This window comes from Chiloscyllium punctatum, chromosome 27 (genome assembly GCF_047496795.1).
Source record: "Chiloscyllium punctatum isolate Juve2018m chromosome 27, sChiPun1.3, whole genome shotgun sequence".
In the NCBI taxonomy this organism is placed as follows: domain Eukaryota; kingdom Metazoa; phylum Chordata; class Chondrichthyes; order Orectolobiformes; family Hemiscylliidae; genus Chiloscyllium; species Chiloscyllium punctatum.
In genome coordinates, this window is record NC_092765.1 from 52,554,846 (window position 1) to 52,579,366 (window position 24,521).

Consider the following 24,521-nt stretch of genomic DNA (forward strand, 5'->3'; position numbering starts at 1 on the left):
TCTTGCATATTGATATGAATTAGTAGATGTGAATTGTAATCATGTCACTTCCTATCCTCTGCAATCAGCCATTAGCTTTGTTTTTAAAGACAGATACTACACTGTCAGATTTTTTACCCTGTAATATAAACAGTATTTTCCCCCTTTTTTGGCTAAATTTAAGTGTCAAAGTGCATAAATAACCTCTCCAGTAGCCACATATCGAAATTGTTATGCAGGACAATGAGAACATAGAAATGGGTGCAGGCCATTCAACCTATTGAGCCTGCTCTTCCATTCAATTAGATTATTGAAACTAGGAGCAAGAGTAGCTATTCAGTTCTTCAAGCCTGCTCCACTTCCAGAGGATCAGCCATGATCAGTTTATCTCAACACCATATTCACACTTCATTTCTATTCCCCTTGATGTCTCTTCATAGAATCATAGAATCCCTACAGTGTGGAAACAGGCCCTTTGGCCCAATAAGTGCACACCAATCCTCTGAAGAGTAACGCACCCAGACTCCTTCCCCTATTACTCTACATTTCCCCTAATTAACGCACCTAACCTACATATCCCTGAACACTATAGGCAATTTAGCATGGCCAATTCACATGGCCTGCACATCTTTGGATTGTGGGAGGAAACACACAGATACCGGGAGAAAATCAGATGAACTTGTCACGTGACTGCTTGCTGGGAATAATTTGGCTTGCCTGACTCTGACATTATAACAGTAGTCACACTTGAAAAGTACTTCCTTGGTTTGTAGAGCAGATGGCTGAAGGTTGTAAAATAAAGGCAAGTCGATCTTTCTTATAATCTTCGTTTCATTCTCTCTCCTCCTTCCCTCTCCCATTCACCCCCACTCCTCAATCTTTTGGCTTGCTTGCCTCTCATCTTCAGTTTCATGGCCCTAGCCCCTCCTTATTGCTGTGCCTCTGCCCTCCTTACCTCCATCTTCCTGATCATCCAACTCCTGCTGATTTCTCTTTTAGATTCTCTTTGTTGTCTTCTTCATCTTCCTCCTCCGCCCCAACCCCCCCCTCCCAACCCCAATCCCTAACCCATCTTCACATTGGCCTTCTCCCATTCCTTCCTTAATTCTGGATATCCCTTTCCTTCTGCTGTCTTCCTCCCTGTCACTTTCATGTATAGAATGTTCTTGATTAGCTGTAATTTTTACAATGGAATGCTAATAGATAGCTTCATTTATTTTGAATTGGCCCCAAGAATAGAAATGAAATATTGTGCTGTTTCCTGCCTGTCCAGGGTCATTTTAATCAGCATTCACTGTCTCATTCTGATTCCTTCTGTCTCAGTCCCACTGACTGGCCCGAAAGTAAGTGCAAACCGTATTTGGAAATCTAAGGCTGAGGTAATCTGGGGGGAGATTCCGACCAGCAAGCGCCAAGGTTTCATTCGGAATTACACAATATTCTACAGCGACAAGACAGGGCCTGTTCAATGTGAGTATCGGAATCAGCAACGCAGAACATTAACATGTGTTTCCTACCTATCATTACTAATTACTGGGTTACAACTGTGTAATTATTGAATACTGTTTTTTTCCTTGGTGCAGATGTTAAATTTCCAGAAGAGTAGAGAATCCATAACGGGAGAGCAGTTAGCTCTTCAGTCATTTAGTGACATCATGGCTGTCCTATTACTATTCTATATTCAAAACTGATGTAGCATCAACTGCTCTTTGCAAAAGTGAATTCCAGCTATGTATCACCCTGTTACAGAGGTGTTCCTTAACCTCAAACCTGAAAGGTCTCTCCGAATTTTTCAATATTGCTTCCACATCATCACTGAATGCTGGAGACCCCAACCAGCAGAGATAATTTCTCTTTATCTAGCTAATAACTTTCCTTAGTGTCATAAACTTCCACCAAACCTTCCACCAAGCTAACTTTTTAAATTCAAGGGAATGCAAAAAGTTTGAGTAACCTTCTCTCATAAGTTTTGTTCTATAATTCAATCTTATTGAAACATACAAAATCAGGCAATGACCATCTCCTGGATGTAGGTTTGCTCGCTGAGCTGGAAGGTTCATTTTCAGACGTTTCGTCACCATAATAGGTAGCATCTTCAGTGAGTCTCCGGACGAAGCACTGTCAATGATTTCTGCTTTCTATTTATATGTTTGTGTTTCTATGGGTTGGTGATGTAATTTCCTGTGGTGATGGCATTTCCTGTTCTTTTTCTCAGGGGATGATAAATGGGGTTCAAGTCAATGTGTTTGTTGATAGAGTTCCAGTTGGAATGCCGTGCTTCTAGGAATTCTCGTGCATGCCTCTGTTTGGCTTGTCCTAGGATGGAGGTGTTGTCCCAGTCATAGTTGGCTCTACTTGACATCTACGAATGACAGTTTGTTGTTGTTTTCCTCCTCTTTAGTGAATTTTATGCCAGTGGATGACAAAACGTCTGAAAATGAACCTTCCAGCTCAGCGAGCAAACCTACATCCAGAACCTCAACCTGAGCTACAGATCTTCTCAAAACTCAACGATCATCTCCAATAACAGACAATCTAATCACCATCCCCTAACATTCCGTGGTCTTAGAACATAGAACAGTACAGCACAGAACAAGCCCTTCAGCCAACGATGTTGTGCCGACCACTGATCCTCATGTATGCACCCTCAAATTTCTGTGACCATGTATATCGAGGAGTCTCTTAAATGTCCCCAATGACCCTGCCTCCACAACTGCTGCTCGCAACGCATTCCATGCTCTCACAACTCTCTGTAAAGAACCCGCCTCTGACATCCCCTCTATACTTTCCTCCAACCAGCTTAAAACTATGACCCCTCGTGTTAGTCATTTCTGCCCTGGGAAATAGTCTCTGGCTATCGACTCTAAGTATGCCTCTCATTATCTTGTCTACCTTAATTAGGTCCCCTCTCCTCCTCCTTTTCTCCAATGAAAAAAGTCCAAGCTCAGTCAACCTCTCCTCATAAGATAAGCCCTCCAGTCCAGGCAGCATCCTGGTAAACCTCCCCTGAACCCGCTCCAAAGCATCCACATCTTTCTTATAATAGGGCGACCAGAACTGGACGCAGTATTCCAAGTGCGGTCTAACCAAACTTTTATAGAGCTGCAACAAGATCTCACAACTCTTAAACTCAATCCCCCTGTTAATGAAAGCCAAAACACCATATGCTTTCTTAACAACTCTGTCCACTTGGGTGGCCATTTTAAGGGATCTATGTACCTGCACATCAAGATCCCTCTGTTCCTCCACACTGCCAAGAATCCTATCCTTAATCCTGTACTCAGCTTTCAAATTCGACCTTCCAAAATGCATCCCCTCGCATTTATCCAGGTTGAACTCCATCTGCCACCTCTCAGCCCATCTCTGCATCCTGTCAATGTCCCGCTGCAGCCTACGACAGCCCTCTATACTGTCAACGACACCTCCAACCTTTGTGTCATCTGCAAACTTGCTGACCCATCCTTCAATCCCCTCATCCAAGTCATTAATAAAAATTACAAACAATAGAGGCCCAAGGACAGAGCCCTGTGGAACACCACTCACCACAGACTTCCAGGCAGAATATTTTCCTTCTACTACCACTCGCTGTCTTCTGTTGGCCAGCCAATTCTGTATCCAGACAGCTATGTTCCCCTGAATCCCATTCCTCCTGACCTTCTGAATGAGCCTACCATGGGGGACCTTATCAAATGCCTTATCAAAGTCCATATACACCACATCCACAGCTCGACCCTCATCAACTTTTCTAGTCACATCCTTAAAGAATTCAATAAGGTTTGTGAGGCATGACCTGCCCCCCTCAAAGCAGTGTTGACTGCATTTAATCAAGCCATGCTCTTCCAGATGGTCACAAATCCTATCCCTCAGAATCCTTTCTAACACCTTGCAGACGACAGACGTGAGACTTACTATCACTGAATCCCCTACAAGCAACATCCTTGAAGTTACCATTGACCAGAAACTCAACTGGACTCCACATAAACGCAGAGGCGAAAAGAGAGGGTCAAACGCTAGGAACTCACCACTTGACTCCCGAAAAATACTCACCATTCTCCTGGATGGGTGCAGCTTCAATGGCACAAGAATCTGGACACCATCCAGGAAAAAGCAGGCTTGATTAGCACCTCATCCACAAATATCTTCTCCTTCCACCACACATGCTCAGTAACAGCAATGGGTATCATCTGTAAGATGCACTGCAAATATTCTCCTTTGAATAGTTTTATTTTAGGAATTAGTGATGGGCAATAAATGCTGGTCCAGCCAGCCATGCCCCCATCTCATGAATGAGCAAAACACCTGCAGAAACTAGCCAAAATAGCTCGGTTGGAAGAGTGTTAGACCAAAGTTCTAAAGTCTTGGGTTTATTAAACAATGGCTCCAATCTGATTGTATTATGTCTCCACAGACATTTTATTTTAATGTGTAAATATATTGTATGTAAATGCACCTTTAAATGTATTTTTGATCTGCAAATCGAGATCACACTACTAATCAAGAACCTATCTATCCCTGATTTAAAAGCACTCAATAACTTGGCTTGCACAACCTTTTGAACAGATTCACCATCCTCTGGCTGAAGAAATTCCTCATCTCATTCTAGTCAACCCTACACTCTGAGGCTCCACTCTCAGATCTTAGTCTCTCCTAGTAATGGAATCATCTTCTCTATGTCCACTCTATCCAGTCGTCTCAGTACAGACAAAGAACAGAAGCAGGACATCTGGCCCACCAAGCCTGCAGTGACACATGAAGCTTTCTAAACTAAAAACCTTTTACCTCAATGTGATCCATATCCCTCTATTCCCTGCCTGTTCATGTATCTGTCAAGATGCCCCTTAAACATTGCTATTGCATCTGCTTTTTAAGCCCTCTCTACCATCACGTTCCACACTTACTACCCTAGAATCATTAGAATTATAGAATCTCTACAGTATGGAAAGAGACCATTTGGCCTGTCAGGTCTGTGATGGCCCTCATTATCCCACCCAGACCCATACTTACCATGGCTAATCTGCCTAGTCTGTAGATCTCTGTACACTTGATGGGCCAAATGACCTCTTTCCCCACTGGGGATTCTATAATCACTTTGTAGTGCTTGTTCTCCAAAAGTATCAATTTCTTTCAGAAAATCACCAAGTATTCTTCAATTCTTTCAGTTTTTGTTTCAGGTGTTTGTAATTTTCAAAATGTGATTTTCATATATTTTGCTCATTTGATTTATTTAGATATTGTGAGAAGTGATCTAAAAAGGAGGTACATGTTGACTGGGCTTCTGGCTGCTACTAATTATGAGGTGAAAGTCATGGCAACAACTGATGCAGGTGGAACAAATGGTTCAGTCTTGAATCTTACCACAAAGAAATCTGGTAAATACCAAGTTGCTCATGTGAAAAATGTAGTTTATTTTCAAAATTATAAAGGTAATGGAAAAGTGAGTGGTTTAGCCAGATTGTAGGGCTGCTGTCTCATTAGTGAGGTGGTTTAACCAGAAGGCAACCTTTCCTTAGGGAAGGAGGGAGGTTGAGAAGGACTGTCCTTTATGGTAACCTCACTTAGTATGGGAAATGAAGCCATGCTGTTGGCATTACTCTATGACAAACCAGTTGTCCAGCCCAACTGATTGAAGTAAAATTACTTGTGCACAGTTGACATTTCAGCAATTACATAGTAGTTTTGCTTTTGTTCATTTTTTTCATCTATACCTGTATCATGTAGTTTTCTTACATCGTGCACCCTACTACAACCTTACTTTATGCAAGCATTATATTTTACCAAACTGCTGTTATTATATTTGATTCTATCAAAACACAAACTAAGACCAGAGCTTAAATTTCTTTGTGTAAAGAAACTTTCAGAATGGAATATGCTTGTCCATTTTAAGGAGTATACCACAGATCAAAATTGTCTTGCCACTGTATCAGGGATGCTAAATCATGTATAAATTTGGGTAGAATTGCATGTTAGTTAATATACTACCTTATACAGAGAGTGGTGCTATACAAAGCAGACAAATAGACAGATATGGAAAGATACACAAAAAGACTAGTAGAAATAGACATTGCGTATGGAACTCTTAGTAGTTCCAATCTCCCCAGAGAGCCTTAACTTAGAACATCAAAAGTAATTCAAATTTCTAGTTAATTACAGAAAGATTTTTTAAAAATCATTTGATAGAATGTGGATGTCACTGACAGGCCAACAGTTATTGCCCATCCTTCTAGGCCTTGAACTGAGCAGCTTGCTAAGAGTCAACCACACTGGTGTGAGTCTGCAGTCACACAGGCCAGAGCAGGCAAGTTGACAGATTTCCCTCATTAAAGGGAATGAGTGAACCAGATGAGATTTCACAATTTGACAGTTTCATGGCCACTATTGCTGAGGCTAGCTTTGAATTTAATATTTTATTAATTGAAGTACAATCAATTTGAACACACATCCCCAGAGTATCAGTTTGGGCCTTTGGGTTATTTGGGTAGTAATGTTACCACCACATCACCATCTCTCCCTCGATGCAACAAGATTTCATCATGTAAAACTTGTGCTAAGTCACAGACTACAGGGTTAATTGACAAAATACTACTTTTATAGATAACTCTATGGTATAAACTATAAAATAGATTTAATCATCCTTCAAGCAGTCTTTCAATTTTCCCAAACCAAAATGGACTTAAAAGGATATACTTCAATTTCTTTCATGGCCTGGTAATCTATAACACCAAATCTGCCTTTCATCATGAGGTTTTTCAAGGTAATTCTCCCTGTTGCAGTCATTGGAATCTTCCAAACTCATTTCAAATTCTCATGAATTTGGTCTTTACAAATCTAAGCATGAGTTCATGCTCATTTCTACACCATAGAAACCATAGAAATTCTGGGCCTCCTAGATGATCTCCCTCTCAGAACCTGTGAGTCTGCTGGTGTCTGAGGCTTTCAGGGATGTCTTAGAACTCTTTGCCTCTCAAAACCTAATTCCATGCCAATATAAATCACAGACTTTGTAGCCAGGTATCCTTGAGCCACCTTTTTTTATTGCCCATCCCTAGTTACCCTTGATGGTGCTGTGTTGACTTCTCAAATCATTTCAGCCCTGAGGGAAGGAATTCCAGGATTTTGACCCAGTGACCCTGAAGGAATAGCAATATGCATCGTGATGGTGAGTGGCTTAGACTGAAGCTTGCAATGTAGTAGCATTCCCATGTATCCACTGCCCTTGCCCTTATAGATGGAAGTGGTCAGAGGATCGGAAGGTGCTGCCTAATGGTCTTTGTTGAATTTCTGCAGTAGATCATATAATTAGGAGCAGCAACGCAAATTGAGCATTGGTGGTGGAGGGAGTGGATGCTTGTGAATGTGACACATATCAAGGGGGTTGTTTTGTCCTGGATGGTGTCAAACTTCTCGTGTGATTAGAGGTGCAATCATCCAAGCAAGTGGGAATTACTCCATCACATTCCTCACTTGTGTTTTGTAGCTTTGGAAAGCCAGGAGGTGAATTACTCATTGCAGTATTCCAAGTGTCCGATTTGCTCTTATAGATATGTTTATATGGTGAAGCCAGTTCAGTTTTGGTCAATGGTAATCCCAAGGATGTTAGCAATGGGAGATTAAGTGATGGTAATTTCCCTGAATGTCATTGGGTAATGATGGAATCATAGAACTGCTGCAGTATGAAAGGTAGCCATTCAGCCTGTTGAGTCTGAAACACCCTCTAGAGGTCCTGCTTTTTTTCCCTCAGACATCTTAAACACATAGATTCTGAAATGCCTGGAGTTGATCTACTTGAAGTTTTAAAGATTTTAAACAAGCACTTGTACAATGAAAGGGGAATGGCCAGTTCTCCCAGCTCAGCCTTTTTTGGTTTGATTTGGCTTTAGTAAGCAGTCAGTTTTTTTTTGAAGCTGCTGGTCAAACAAACAGCTCCATGGAAGAAGGTGTTCCATGCTGGATCTCTCTGCCATCTCTCCCTCCTGTAAGACCCTGAGTTTGATTTTATTTTTTGCCAAGGCGTGTTTATGGTGATTGGTGCAGGAATTTGGAGCAACATCATTAAGTTGGCTTAGTCTGTTTAGCTTTTCAGATAGTTAAGGCATTCTGTTCTCTTTTATTTGTGTTTCATTCGGTAATCTGTAAATAAATTCTGTTTTGTTTAAAACCAAGGGGTTTTGACCAGCTGCATCCCTCCTGGAATATCCACTATACACCTGCTCAAAACAAGTAAAAAAGGTTAGGGTCTGGGTGACCTTTTTGAAATGTTTTGAGGGGGGTCCAGCCTGGTCTATAACAGACTGGGGCTCTTTATGGGATTTGTTCTGTAGTTCCAAATTGGGATTAGGGTTGTTGGACTGTAAGCCAGTGTGTGATCTGTGTTAGTATCTTTTATTCTGGGTGTTAATTTCCGTTGGCTTAAACAGTGTTTGGGGTAGCAATGGCTCTTTCAGTCACTAAGAGTTTTCTGGGGGTCGAAGAAGTGAATTTGGGAATTTACAAAAGGTGAACATAGAGTTCAAGAGATGTACAGCACAGAAACAGACCCTTAGGTCCAACTCGTCCATGCCGACCAGTTATCCTCACCTAATACCATTTGCCAGCACTTGGCCATATCCCTCTAAACCCTTCCTATTCATATACCCATCCAGCTGCCTTTTAAATTTTCTAATTGTACCAGCCTCCACCACTTTCTCTGGTAGCTCATTCCATACATGTACCACCCTCTGTGTGAAAAAGTTGCCCCTTAGGTCCCTTTTATATCTTTCCCCTCTCACCCTAAAACTATGCCCTCTAGTTCTGAATTCCTCTACCCCAGGGAAAAGACCTTGTCTATTTACCCTATCCACGCCTCTCATGATTTTATAAACCTCTATAAGGTCACCCCTCAGCCTCCAATGCTCCAGGGAAAACAGCCCCAGCCTATTCAGCCTCTCCCTTTGGCTCAAATCTTCCAAGCCTGGCAATATCCTTGTAAATCTTTTCTGAACCCTTTCAAGTTTCACAACATCCTTCCGATATGAAAGAGACCAGAATTGCACGTAATATTTCAAAAGTGGCTGAACCAACATCATATACAGCGGCAACATGACCTCTCAACTCAATACTCTGACGAATAAAGGAAAGCATACCAAACGTCGTCTTCACTGTCAGACCTACCTGCAACTCTACTTTCAAGGAGCTATGAACCTGCACTCCAAGGTCTCTTTGTTCAGCAACACTTCCCAGAACTTTCCCATTGAGTGTATAAGTCCTGCTCTGATTTGCTTTTCCAAAATGCATCACCTCATATTTATCTAAATTAAACTCCATCTGCCACTCCTTAGCCCACTGGCCCATCTGATCAAGATCCTGTTGTAATCTGAGGTAACCTTCTTCACTGTTCACTACCCCTCCAATTTTGGTGTCATCTGCAAACCTACTAACTTATACCTCCTATGTTTATATCCAACTCATTCATATAACTGACAAAATTTAATGGACCCAGAACCAAGCCTGTGTACTCCACTGGGCACAGGCCTCCAGTCTGAGAAGCAACCCTCCACCATTACCCTATATCATCTACCTTTGAGCCAGTTCTGTATCCAAATGGCTCGTTCTCCTTGTATTCCATGAGATCTAACCTTGCTAACCAATCTCCCATGGGGAACCTTATTGAACGCCTTACGATATGAACTTCAGTCTGTATAGATCACATCCACCACTCTGCTGTCATCAATCATTTTTGTGACTACTTCAAAAAACTCAGTCAATTTTGTGAGACATGATTTTCCAAGCACAAAGCCATGTTGACTATCCATAATCAGTCTATGCCTTTCCTGTAAACCCTGTCCCTCAGGATTCCCTCCAACAACTTGCCCACCACCAACATCAGGCTCACTGGTCTATAGTTCCCTGGCTTGTCCTTACCACCTTTCTTAAATAGTGGTACCACATTAGCCAAACTCCAGTCTTCCGGCACCCCACCTGTGACTAGCGATGACTCAAATATCTCAGCAAGCGGCCCAGCAATTACTTCCCTGGCTTCCCACAGAGCTCTAGGATACACCAATCAGGTCCTTGGGATTTATCCACTTTTATGCAGTTCAAGACATCCAGCACCACGTCCTCTGTAATATGGATATTATTCAAGATGTCACCATTTATTTCCCTACACTCTGTATCTTCCATGTCCTTCTCCACAGTAAACACTGATACAAAATACTTGTTTAGTATGTGCCCCATCTCCTGCAGCTCCACACAAAGGCTGCTTTGCTGAATTTTGTGGGGCCCTGTTCTCTCCCTAGCTATCCATTTGTCCTTAATGTATTTGTCAAAACCTTTTGGATTCTCTTTAATCCTATTAGAACATCGAACATAGAAAAATACAGCGCAGTACAGGCCCTTTGGCCCTCGATGTTGCGCCAACTGAAGCCTACCTAACCTACACTAGCCCACTAACCTCCATATGCTTATCCAATGCCCGCTTGAATGACCATAAAGAGGGAGAGTCCACCACTGATACTGGCCAAAGCTATCTCATGTCCCCTTTTTGCCCTCCTTATTTCCCTCTTAAGTGTGCTCCTACTGCATTTATACTCTAAGGATTTACTCAATCTATCCTGTCTACACCTGATATATGCTTCCTTCTTTTTCTTAACTAAACCCTCAATTTCTCTCGTCATTCTGTATTCTCTACTCCTACCAGCCTTTTCCTTTCACCCTAACAGGAATGTACTGTCTCTGGACTCTTGTTATCTGATTTCTGAAGATTTCCCATTTTCCAGCCATCTCTTTACCTATGAACAGCTGGCTAGGTAAAAACAATGACTGCAGATGCTGGAAACCAACTTCTGGATTAGTGAAGCTGGAAAAGCAAAGCAGTTCAGGCAGCTCCGAGGGGCAGTAAAATCGACGTTTTGGGCAAAAGCCCTTCATCAGAAATACAGGCAGAGTGCCTGAAGGGTGGAGAGATAAATGAGAGGAGGGTGGGGGTGGGGAGAAAGTAGCATAGAGTACAATAGGTGAGTGGGGGAGGGAATGAAGGTGATAGGTCAGGGGGGAGAATGGGGGAAGGTAGCAAAGAGTACAATAGGTGAATGGGGTTGGGATGAAAGTGATACGTCAGAGAGGAGGGTGGAGTGGATAGGTGGAAAAGAAGATAGGCAGGTAGGACAGGCCATGGGGACGGTGCTGAGCTGGAATTTTGGAACTGGGGTGAGGTGGGGGAAGGGGAAATGAGGAAACTGTTGAAGTCCACATTGATGCCTTGGGGTTGAAGTGTTCCGAGGCGGAAGATGAGGCGTTCTTCCTCCAGGCGTCGGGTGGTGAGGGAGCTACGGTGAAGGAGGCCCAGGACCTCCATGTCCTCAGCAGAGTGGGAGGGGGAGTTGAAATGTTGGGCCATGGGGCGGTTTGGTTGATTGGTGCGGATGTCCCGGAGATGTTCCCTAAAGCGCTCTGCGAGGAGGCGTCCAGTCTCCCCAATGTAGAGGAGACCGCATTGGGAGCAACAGATACAATAAATTATATTGGTGAATGTGCAGGTAAAACTTTGATAGATGTGGACATCTGGCCCCAATCAGCTTTTGAAATTTTTTACCTAATACTGTCAAAATTAGTCTTCCTCCAATTTAGAATTTCAACTTTTAGATCTGGTCTATCCTTTTCAATCACGATTTTAAAACTTATAGAATTATCGTTGCTGGCCCCAAAGTGCTCCCCCACTGACACCTCAGCCACCTGTCCTGCCTATTTCCCAAGAGTTAGTCAAGTTCTGCACCTTCTCTAGTAGGTACATCCATATCCTGAATCAGAAACTTTTCTTGGACATACTTAACAAATTTCTCTCCATCTAAACCCCTAGACTGGGACTGCCATAGTTTTATGCTTGGCAAGTTAAAATCCCCTACCATAACCACAACACTAGCAGAGTATGTATCTGGGGCATAGGAGGAGGCGAAGAAAGCGTTCTTAAGTGCATATGAGCTTGTGCCAGAAGCCAACAGACAGTGTATCAGGAATCTAACAAGGGGCCCTACATTGAGTTTGAAAGCTTGAAAGTAGTTTGGATAGGTGGATAAGGGCTTTAAAAATAAAGCAAACCTGTGATGCTAAGATTATTATTTTGGACGAGTTCAAAAATTCACTTTCTAAGGTAGAGAGAACTCCAAATGGAAGAGCAGAGAGTTAAAACAGCAAGATTAGTCACTCAAATAACTGATGGTTGAGTTGGTCCATAAATCAATGTTTGGCTTTGCAAATCAATTTCAATCATGAGGAATAAAATTGGGGAAAGGAGAAATCCTGATGTGGTTAAGGAAAGGTAGACCTCTGTGAAGATCATAAGGATAACTTACCACAGGGTAAAAAGGAAAGCCTTGAAAGGGAAAGAATTTTAAAAAGACCCAGTCTTTTCATTGCTCCATGAAGTCACAGTTTTGATAGGTTAGAAAAAACACTGGGAAACGAGATGTAGGAAAACAGGATAAGCCATTGAATTCTGTTGGAGTGGTAACAGAAGGCACATTAGATGCTGAAGTACTGCACCAGAATGTACAACTTGGTAGGAGATTGGTTAATGAGGAAGTGCCAGATCTCCTTAAGCCATATATCTGTGACGGTAAAGTTTATGTATATTGGCCAGGCGCAGTAGGTAAATAGGTTACAATATTAAGGGATACAGGATCCTCTCAATCTTTGATGTTGAAAAATTGAGATATGTACCCCAGAAGGACTGTTGCCAGAAAAGGAGCGAGAAATGGGAATTCACAGTGAAACAAGAAGTGCTCAATTATGTAGTGAGGTGATGCATTTTGGAAGATCCAATTCTAGAGTGAACTATACGGTAAATAGAAAAATTGATGTATAGAGACATCTGAGTGTTCAGGTCCGTTGTACCCTGAAACTGGCAACATAGTGCGATAGAGTGGTCAAGAAGGCATATGGGATGCTTTCCTTGATCAGATGGGGTATTGAGTACAAGAGTTGGCAGGTCATGTTACAGTTCTATAGGACTTCACTATACTGCATACAGTTTTGCTTGCCACATTACAAGAAGGATGTGGATGCTTTGGAGAGGGTGCAGAGGAGGTTCACCATAATGTCACCTGGTATGGAGTGCACTGGCTATGAAGAGAGGTTGAGTAGATTAGAATAATTTTCATTAAAAAGATGAATGTTGAGGGGGGACGTGATTGGGGTCTACAAAATCATGAGAGGTGTAGGAAGTTTGGATAGCAAGAAGCTTTTTCCCCAGAGTCGGGGACTCAATTACTAGGGGCTACGAGTTCAAGGTGAGAGGGGAAAAGTTTCGGGGAGATATGTGTGGAAAGCTCTTCATGCAGACAGTGGTGGGTGCCTGGAACGCATTGCCAGAAGGTGTAGTAGCATCATTTAGGATGTGTCTGGACAGATACATGAATGGAGAGGGAACAGAGGGATACGGATCCTTGGAAAATAGATGACAGATGTAGATAGATGATCTGGATTGGCACAAGCTTGGAGGGTTGAAGGGCTTGTTCCTGTGCTGTAATTTACTTTGTTAGAGTGGAGAAGTTGTGATGGATTACTGGACAAACTCTCAGCTCCAGGAATACAATTTGTCCTTACTAATGATATAGCTGGTTCACAGGTAGGAATGCTGTCTATTGTGGTTGAAAAATCAGTGGAAACTCAAGGAACTGAACTATTGCAAGATGCATATCATGGGAATTTTCTTGATTGTATAATAATGAGGTCACAAAATCACCAGTTGAAACAGCACAGATTAAAGAGTACAGATAAGAAAGTCAAAATGGAATTAGCACACACCCCGTTTGATCAAATGGTCGGGACAATACAGGAGTAGATAGATGACCAAGCAGACATCTTTAGTTCAGAAACATTAACTGAGTTACAGCAGAAAGAGGAGAAACTAAACAAATTGTATCAAAAATCATACTCGGGAGAAGAATCCAGGTGTATCCCAGTGTGCTACTAACTTAAAAATTATGTCTTAATATGGAAATGGAGACCATCACATATTCAGCCAGATGAGAAATGGGCAGAAGTCACATTGCCAGTGGGTCATAGAAAGGAGATCTTGTGGATAGCACATGAACTACTAGTGGGGATCATTTAGGGGCAAGAAAAACTTAAGCTAAAATACAAAAACGTTTTTTCTGGCCTGGACTGTACAAGGACATAGTTGAATTTTGCCAGACATGTCACATGTCAGATAATTGGAAAATCACAGGCAGTAATAAAATTCATACCTTTTTAATACCTATTCCTGCATTTGAGGAACCTTTTACAAGAGTCTTAATTGATTGCGCACGCTCTAAAACAAAAAGTGGGAATCAATATTTGTTGACAATAATGGATGTGCCCACTAGATTTCCAGGGCCATTCCACTATGCAATATCACAGCTAAAATGATTGTAGAGGAGTTACTCAAATTTTTCACTAGACATGGACTACCCACAGAAATATGATCAGATCAAGGGTCAGACTTCACATCAAAATTATTCAAGGAAGTTATGGACAGTTTAGGAATAAAACAATTCAGATGGACTGCTACCATCCAGTTGCAGGGAGCAATAGAAAGAAGATATGAGACATTAAAGACCACATTGAGGGCTTCTAGTCAAGATTATCCTGATGATTGGGATAAGGGAATTCTATTTGTATATTATGCAATCAGAGATGCACCAAATGAATCCAATAACTTCAATCCATTTGAATTAGTTTTTGGGCATGAAGTGAGAGGACCGATAAAATTGATCAAGAAGAAATTGGTAAATCATAATTTAGAGCCCATATTTTTATGGAATTATTTTAGTGAATAGATAGAGTGGGGGAGTTAGCTAGACAGCATTTAATGGTATCTCAGCATACAATAAAACAGGAAGCAGACAAATCAAAAACTCACAATTTTGCTGTCGGGAATGAGGTGTTTGTCTTTCTTCTTTTTTAAAAAAAGCAAGGTTTAGTGGACCTTATCAAGGTGAAAAGGGTTTGAGTGAGGTGAACTATTTGTTAAGGACTTCAGACAGAGAAATCTCACAGGGTGTGTCATGTGAACATGCTCAAAGGGTATTTTAACAGGGAAGGAAAGCCAAAGGATACTATGTTATTGGCTAAAACACAGAATGAAGAACCAAATTCAGAGAATTCTGAGTTGGAGATTGTCCAATTTAATTTGAGGAATGAGGAAGTTGTCAAAAATTGGGATAAATTATTGAATTACCTTCCAGAGGAAAATTGAAATGAACTGAAAGAGTTATTACTATCAGGTGGAGAGATATGTGGAAATAAGGTGGGACGTACTAACCTAATTATGCATGATGTAGACATAGGAAGTGTTGTTTTGATTCAGCAACATCCTTGTAGGCATAACTCTCTAAAATTGGCACAGGTTCAAAAGGAGATTGAATGCGTGTTCCAAAGATGACATAATCGAAGTGAAGTACAGTGAGATCTGGCCCATAGTAATGGTGCCCATCGCTTGTGGACTATCACAAAATCAATGCAGTTATAAAGACTCTTGCAGACTTGCTCAGAAGTTACCTTTGTCTGAAAGAGCAAAGCCAATTTTGGCTTTCGTAATGCCGAATGGACTGTATCAGTTCAAAGTCATGCTGTTTGGTTTGAAAAATGCATTAGACATTTCAAAACTAATCAGTAAGATCATTTCTGGATTACCCAATTGTGTCATATATATTGATGACCTGCTGATTTTTAATACCACATGGAAGGAACATTTGCACCATTTATCAGACTTGTTCAATTGACTTTGGGAGGCAGGCTTGGTGATAAACCAGGCTAAAAGTGAATTTGTCAAAGCCCAAGTCACCTTCCTGGGCTATGTTACTGGACATGGACAAATGGACCCATGGAATACAAAAACAAAGGTAACTGGGGACTTTCCCATCCTATCGACAAAAAGAGCAGTACTATGATTCTTGGGACTGAGTGAATTTTATCAAATATTTTTTTCATATTTTAGCAGTGTGGCTGCTCCACTTAGTGAATTGCTAAAGAAAGGCAAGAAGTTTCAATGGACAGTGGACTGTCACAAGGTATTTGACAGCCTGAAAGCTGTGTTAACCACTGCCCCAGTAAAAGCCACTGCCCCAGTGTTAGCCACACCTAATTACACAAAACCATTCGGGGTCTCTATTGATGTGAATCAGTGTCAGTGCTGTGCTCGTCCAGGAAGACGATGAGAAGATAAAAAGACCCATCAGTTATGTCTCCAGGAAATTGAACATTCATCATCAGAAATATTCAACAGTTAAGAAGGAGACTTTGAGTTTGGTGCTTCCGTTACAACATTTCAATGTTTATGTTACCAGTAATGCATCTGAGACAATATATACTGATCATAATCCCTTGAAGATTGTGGAGAAATTTAAGGACAAAAATTCCAAACTGTTTGAATGGAACTTGTTGTTACAGGCAAATTTGAAAATTGTGCAGGTGGCAGGACAAGAAAATGTGATTGCTGACACATTGTCGAGACTCGGATGAGAAACGAAGGTGTTTGGTGGCAGGAGTAAATCGAATTAAACCAAATGTAATAGTGCATGTTTGCAGTCAATGTCATGTAGATGGGTGTTGTAGTGTACTAACATTAAATGGTTAAGGGGGTTTTAAAATGAAGCCATCTTTGAATATTTTCATTTTTTAAAGTGGGTTGAGTCATGGGGAGGGGTGTGTGATGATGCTGTTCCTTTAACAAGGTTAGGTTGCACTTGGGTTTGTTTTTTCAGAGGTCAGAAATGCATAGATTCTGCAATGTCTGGAACTGATCTACTTGAAGCTTTAAAGTTTTTAAACAAACACTTGTATAATGAAAGGGGAATGGCCAGTTCTCCCAGCTCAACTTTTTTCTGATTTGGTTTGATTTTAGTAAGCAGTCAGTTTTTTTGAGGCTGCTGGTCAAAGAAACAGCTCCGTGGAAGAAGGTGTTCCATGCTGGATCTCTCTGCCATCTCTCCCTCCTGTAAGATCCTGTGTTTTTGCCAAGAGGTGTTTATGGGGATTGTTGCAGGAGTTTGGAACAGCGTCATTAAGTTGGACAGTCTGTGGGGGTTTCCAGATAGGTTAAGTTATTCTATATTCTATTCTCTTGTGTTTGTGTTTCATTTGGTACTCTGTAAATCAGTTCAGTTTTGTTTAAAAGAGGCTTTTTGACCAGCTGCATCACTCCTGCAGTATTCATTTATACTTGCTCTAAACAGTGAGAAAAGTTAGGGTCTGGGCTACCTTCTTAACATGTTTTGCGGGGGTCTTGCTTGTTCCATAACAATAGTACAAATGTTACTTGCCACTTTTTAGCCCAAAGCTGGATATTGTCCAGGATTTCATTGACGGAGGAATGATGAATGGTGCTGAGCACTGTACAATCATCAGCAAGCATTCCCAGTTCGGACCTGATGGAGGAAAAATCATTGAAATCGTTCAAAGTGGTTGAGCCTTGGACACCACCCTAAGGAACACCTGCAGGGATTTCCTGAAGCTGAGGTCTCTGATCCACAATCATCTTTCTATTTGTCAGGTGCGACTCCAACTGGCGGAGAGTTTACCCCAAAACCAATTGATACCGGTTTTGCTAGGGCTCCATCATGCCATGCTCCGTTGAATGTGGCCTTGATGTCTAGGGCTGATTCTCACTTCACCTCTGGAATTCAGTGCTTTCAGAAATATTTGAACCAAGGCTATAATGAGGTCAGGAGCTGACTGGCTCTGGTGGTACCCAAACTGGTTTTACTGAGGGATATAGATGAATGGCAGGCAGAAGGGATTAGTTTAATTTGGCACCATGTTCGTCACAGCATCGTGGGCCAAAGGGTCCGTTCCTGTGTTTATCTATGATCTATTAGTCAGTCAGAAGATGCTGGCACATTATGTCCAAGTCAGTGTTCCATACAAGTGCAGGGGATTGGCCACAGACTGTCTGTGTCTGGTCAGGATGTTCTCAGTCAGGGGTCAGTGTCTCTGCAGCCTGGGGAATGGGTCACAGTCAGTCCTGTGGCTCTATGGTAGCCACCAAAGGGGAGGAGGGCCAATACGGCCAATGAAATGTACATGCTTCGGTCAAGATTGCAGGCAGTTCCTGTCCATGGTTGTCCAATAAGATTGCTTAAGGAGATAAACCACAGTCAGTTTGTTGGGTCTATCCACAGAAATTAAAGTGAAAGTGGGGGGCATAAAAGAGGGCCATGTGAGGGCTGGGGGAATGGTAATTGTGTTCTTGGTAACAGTATTTGCAACTCTAAAGGGAAAGGAGTTGTGTTGGAAAGGGGTTTGTCTATGATCAGGAGCATCCAGGCATCAAGTGGGGTGCTGTGTATGATCATACCTGGCACGATCACCTCAAATTCTAGCAGCTGAAGGGGAGAAATGGGCAGGTGCAAGTTCACATATATAGGAAAGATGGGGACCTCAGGAGATGAAAAGCAGGTGGCAGTTAATAGGATGTATCTGCAAATGGATCTGAATGTTTGGGGCCTTATCAACATGTAAAGTTGAAGGCTGTTAGCCACGGTCCATCGAGCACTCACTTTCATCTTCCACTGTGTTAGAAATCGCAAATATGTAGTGGGACAGGAGGGGCTATAAGACCCACCGATATGAGGCCGTAGAAAAAAGAAACATTACAAACGGACCCACAGACTGTACATAGCACAGATCTACAGGACCCCTGTGCCCTGCCTAGCCAATTCATTTACTCTCCATGTTTACTGCACACCTTCCTGTCCCAGACATAACTGACTAACTCGTTCACACCAGCACTTTTGGACACAAAACCAGGGAAATAGTCAATGATTTTTTAACTGAAAGGGCAAAGTTGGGAGAGTGATCGAAATATTGAACCTGTCCCCCATTCCTGACTCCATTCATGTCCCCATATCGAGACTGATGTGTTAGTGAAAACAGTCCGAGACCTGATTACATTATTGGTATGCAAAGATGAGCAAAGGCCACAATGGCCTCTGATGCCACATTGTACCCAGGATACCTGACACTTCCAGTCAGGAGAGATGGGATTTTCCCTCACAAACACCACAAAGGAACTTTGCCCACTCCTTTCCTGCTTCTGCTCAACGTACTTGAGCCTAAGAAAAAGTGCAAAAGAGAGATTTGGGTGGAGACAGGAAGACTAAGGAAAAGAGAGATAAAGGTATGTTAGATGGGGATCAAGTGAGACACCAGAGACAGAGTGCACAGTTACACAGACCCGAAGATACAGAGTTTTTCCTCAGAGGTATGTAGCTGATTTATATAATATTAGAATGTTAACTATGTAATTTTATTTCTTGCAGATGATGGGAACATCTTGATTATCATTGCATGGCTTTTCCCAATTCTCCTTCTCTTGATTTCCGTTCTGCTTTTGACGTATTTTCTTCTCAGAAAGATGTAAGCAATTGATATCCTTTAATAAATCATATTGTTCTATAGGGTGTATATAGTACAGTGAATGAGAGAAAAGTAAATCTAAACCATCTTGCAGCTCCTGTTACATGTGTCCTGCTATTTTAGTTTCTCACTGTATTACCACACTGGACAACTGCACAAACCTTCTAAGGGCAAGGATGAAGAGTCAAAAGTTATACTCCATAACGGCAGCAAAATGTGGGAGGTGGCTCTGCAGGAAGAGGTTAGGAAGTTGGAAAAAATTCCTAATCTTACAGGGTGGTGAGTCTAGAAATAGGAATATGCAGCAAACAGATTTGACACTGAGATGTTGGAGAGGGGAGGGCTTTAGATTCCTAGTACCTTGCAGCTGAACTGGACCAGGACCAATATTGTGGTGGCCGGGTTTGCTTGTGTTGTAGAGGAAGATTTAAAAATAATTTGGAAATGACTGTATCACCTTCTCTATTTATAATCAGCCATTCAGCTGTCAAAATCTGGTCTTCAATTGTTCATGTGAAGTGCATCATGACTTTCTATGATGTGTTCAGGTTCTGTAAGTGTGTAATTAGTGCCAATTAAACTCAAAGAATGCACCTTAATGGTTGCCATACTGTAAAGCTAGTGATTTTTATTTCAGCTCTACTTTGCCTGCTTATGATTATGTCACTGAGCTGTATATCACTGACTATGAACATCACCCACATAGGAATTTAAACACAATAAGAGGAACAGTCTACGATATACAAAATAGCAAGGCTAATGTTTGCTCTTAATTGAGAGCCTGCCTAGCTAAGATTACCATTTATAGTAATACTTAGTAATAATTATGTGTTCCTATGAAGCCTAAGCTTGGAGGCAATTCTTTACTTTCTCCTCAGTCTGTAGAGAACCCAAACTCCATATGCATCAAACGACATGATAAAATACTTGCCACTTTTTTGTAATACATTGTGTCCACTGCAATAGAATTTATTTCGGATGGGCTTGTACAGTGCTGTAATGCGCTGAAACATTCTCTGAAACTTAAAGGAATGTCATGTTCCCTGGACACAACATTCAAATGCTTAAAATGTAGAGTTAATTGCAGCCTCAAACCAAACTGGGGGTGGAGAGTGGGGGTGCGGAATGGATCACTCATTAGGAGTTTTTAGATCCAAAAGCCAATTGATATGGACTTGCCCTAACAATAGGGTACTGCAACCATCAATACTTGGGCCACAGCTGTTTAATCTAGATCAACAATTGGGAGGTGGGGGCCAATTGTCATCTTTGGAGATGAATTGAAACTGGAGGGGAATGAGTTGTGAGGACCACGCCACATGCCTTCATGATATTTAGATAAACTGAGTGAGTGGGCAAGAACAAGACGGGTAAAATTGTGTGGATAAGTTCCATATGATGTACTTTGACATATGGAATAAAGAGTCAGTATTTCTTAAATGCTGAGAGATTAAAAAGTGTCTCTTTGATCTGTCAAGGTGTTCTTGTCTGAATGTCACTGAAACCTAGAATGTGTGTGCAGCAACCAATTCAGAAGGCATAATGCCTTTAACTCGAGGGTTTTGTGCAAAGAAATCTTTCAATTGGATAGAACACTGGTGAGACCATACCATGTGTTGTATGCAGTTCTCAGCCCCTTGCAAAAGAAAGGCTAGTTTTGTTACAGAGTGAGATTGTCCTATAAGGAGAAATTGAGCAGCCTGAGCCTGTAATTATATCTATACTATCCACTTTCATTTCAGTCCCTTTCAATCAGCCCATAACAGGGCAGAGTGAGCACATACAGTTGAAGAGATACTGGACATTAGGCTGCTCACCCCTATGAGGACAAGAGATAATCCTGACCCTCACAGGAGAAGTCTAGGACCACTCCTGCAGGGATGCAAAGATCCCCATGCCCTGCTTAAAGACTCAAACACATTCGTGAGGCTGCCTCTTGCAAGCCCTGATTATGGCATCTCAGTGGAAAAGTCAGGCTTAGAAAGTTTGGGAGCACAGGCTGGTGAGCACCTTACTGCGACAGTTTTACAACTGGCTGAAGAAGAAATGCCCCAGGACACTGGCACTCAGGACTGCCAGAAACTAAGCACCTGCACACCCCAGCAGGATCAGACCAGTGTGCTATCCCACAATCAGGGATTCTCAAATATGCATACGAACAAACAAAACTGGTAGACAAGTATCTGAGCTGCAGCAGTGCAGTTAGTCTTGCATCCAGATCCACCTTCCTGTAGCCCCTCCTATACACCCCATAAGCTTTGTACCTCCTCAGGTCTGACCAAGTGTATCTCCATAAGCCTTCAGGTGCCCATCTCTCCACTCCAGCTCCTGGCAAATGAGGTGACCAAATAAGATGTGGCCAAACACTTTGTCCCCGAATACCATGGTGCATTTGACTGAATGAACAGCCACTCCCACATGATTCCCTTCACAGCCATGCTTTACTGTATTATCCATCCCCACCCTCATGACAGATATTGTTGCCTGCCTTCACAGTTGTCATTCACCCTGCCACCCAGTCTGTCACCCCCAATACCAACTTGCCAACTTCATTCTCAAGTGATGTCTACCCTTGCACCTACTCCCTAACCCTAATTTGCTTTCCTTCTGCAACTGGGGCTCAGGGGCTGAATATGGGCCACCTCCTTGTGCAATGCCTAATCTCTTGGACTGATGATTATAGGGCTTTCTCTGACTGACGGGGCCTCCATGAACATCAATGTGAACTACTCCCTTCAGACTTTAAGATGTGGCAGCTTCTTTGCTGCATCAGCAGTGTTTACTGCATTAGGATGAGACTGAGGATGAGATAATCGTCAAGATAGAAGCAAAATATTTATTCATTTCATTCTCCAATTCCTTATGTACTGTTAACTCCTCAGTCTTGTTCTCAGGAGGATCAATGGTCTTTATTTACTCTTTTCTTTTTAAATAGCTGTAGAAGCTCTTGCTATCTCTTTTTGCATTTGTAGCAACTTACTTTCATTTTCTAAATTATTAGACCTGATTAACCATTTAGTCATCCTCTGCTGTTCTTTTAATACTGACCAATCATCTGACCTGCCACCCATCTTTTGACAGTTATACACATTCTTCCTTAAGTTTAATGCTTTCTTTAACTTATTTAGTTAACAACAGGTGATTGATCTTCCCACTGGATTTTCTCTTTATAATAGGGATATATTTAATCTGAGTATATTGAAATATCCCCTAAATGTCTACAACTGAGTCTGTATTGATCAATCTCTTTGTCTGGTATTCCAGTTTACTTCACCTTTCATGCCTTCAGTTTTCCTCATGTAAGCTTAAGATATTAGTGTTAGAACATCCCCCTTCTCCCTTTCAAATTGCTGACTACAAGTATCCTTTCTCTGAGGTCATTAATTGTACAAAGGGCAACTACCAAATGTCGACACTAGACTTGCATATATGCCAGAAAGGGCTGGTGAATAGAGGGAGGGCAGGGAAAGCCTTTGGCAAACAAATATTTACTAAATTGTAAGATGAGGGACAGAAAGTAAGATCCATGGAGTGGTAAGACAAGGTAAAGATTTTGAATTAGAATCCTTACAGTGTGGGAACAGGCCATTTGGCCTAAAAGGTCCACACTAACCCTCTGAACAGTAACCCACCCAGACCCATTCCCCTACCCAATAACCTACACTATGGATAATTTAACATTGGCAATTCACCTGACATGCACATCTTTGGATTGTGGGAGGAAACAAGAGCACCCAGAGGAAACCCACACAGAGACAGGGAGAACATGCAAACTCCACATCGACAGTCACCCAGGGGTGGAATTGAACCCAGGTCCTTGGCACTGTAAGGCAGCAGTGCTAACCACCGAGCCGCTGTACCGCCCATTTGGGAAGCCAAACATAATTCAAGTTCTGATAGTGGTCATTGAAGTGATAATGACCCAAGTAAAAGATTACAAATTTGTGAAAGGAATTCTGGTCAGATAATGGAGAGATTGTGTAATTATCCAAAATGCAATAAGAAAAAGAATAGAGATTGCAGTTACACAAAAAAACCCAGCACACTAGAAAAGATTGGCAATATTGAAAGAAATAAAAACCCAAATGATCAAGAAGTTCAAAAAAGTTAAATTGCGAGAAAGAATTTGGTACATACTAAGATTAAGGTGTCAGATAGTGGAGAGTCAGCCTTATCCCATGGATGACAGTCACTAAGGATGTGCTCCCTGATGCAGCACAGAGATTAAAGCCAAATTTGAAGCATCAAATGGAATCTTGGTGATCAAACTCTAAAAGTGGATTCCCCAGACTGCATTAAAAGTGATCTTTAAAGTTTTATTAGCTCTTTAGCAACTGAAATTTTGAAATTTAGGCCAATTGATATAAAAGCTACATTTTTCAGTATGAAAAGTTTCTATTAAAAACATTATATGGAATAAGCTGCAGAAGCAGATTGGATAGAAGGGAAATTATATGTGTTATATTAGATTACATTCCCTACAATGCGGAAACAGGCCCTTCGGCCCAACCAGTCCACACCAACCCTCCGAAGAGTAACCCACCCAAACCCGTTTCCCTCTGACTGTCAAATTGAAAAAATAATACCAAGATTAGACAAAGAATTGGCAAAGTTTTAAAAACCAATAAACAATGATAATAAAATAAAGAGGGAACTATAAATTGGGTAGCAAGTAGTATAAAAATGAACTGTACGGGCTTCTTTAAATATGCTATTGAAAGCAAGAGTGACAGGGTAGTTGTTATGGGGGCTTTAACTTTCCAAATATTGACTGGGAATGCTATAGTTTAAGTACTTTAGATGAGTCAGTTTTAGGAGGGTTTCATGACACAATAAGTAGACAGGCCAAGCGAGACACATTAGATTTGATACTGGGTAATGAACCTGGCTAGGTGTTAGATTTGGAAATAGATGAGCACTTTGGTGATAGTGACCACAATTCGATTATGTTTACTTTAGTAAACTTTAGAAAGGGATAGGTATATATCACAGGTTATAGCTGGGGGAAAGGTGATTACGATGTGATGAGGCAAGATTTTGGACGCATAGGATGGGGAAGGAAACTGCAGGGAATGGGCACAGTTGAGATGTGGAGCTTATTCAAGGAACAACGATTGTGTGTCCTTGATAAGTATGTACTGGTCAGGTAGGGAGGAAGTTGTCGAGTG

General features: G+C 41.6%; 1 protein-coding gene across 4 annotated transcripts in view; it reads left to right on the forward strand.

Annotated features, from left to right (window-relative positions):
* The window catches only part of LOC140453703 (granulocyte colony-stimulating factor receptor-like), a 216,682-nt gene that overhangs the window by 162,392 nt on the left and 29,769 nt on the right, over positions 1 to 24,521 (forward strand). For all 4 annotated transcript variants that reach the window (XM_072548659.1, XM_072548658.1, XM_072548660.1 and 1 more), the window contains 3 exons: positions 1,303 to 1,449; positions 5,208 to 5,348; positions 19,257 to 19,353. In XM_072548659.1, the coding sequence (XP_072404760.1) occupies positions 1,303 to 1,449; positions 5,208 to 5,348; positions 19,257 to 19,353 (385 nt within the window). The remainder of the gene's footprint in view (positions 1 to 1,302; positions 1,450 to 5,207; positions 5,349 to 19,256; positions 19,354 to 24,521) is intronic.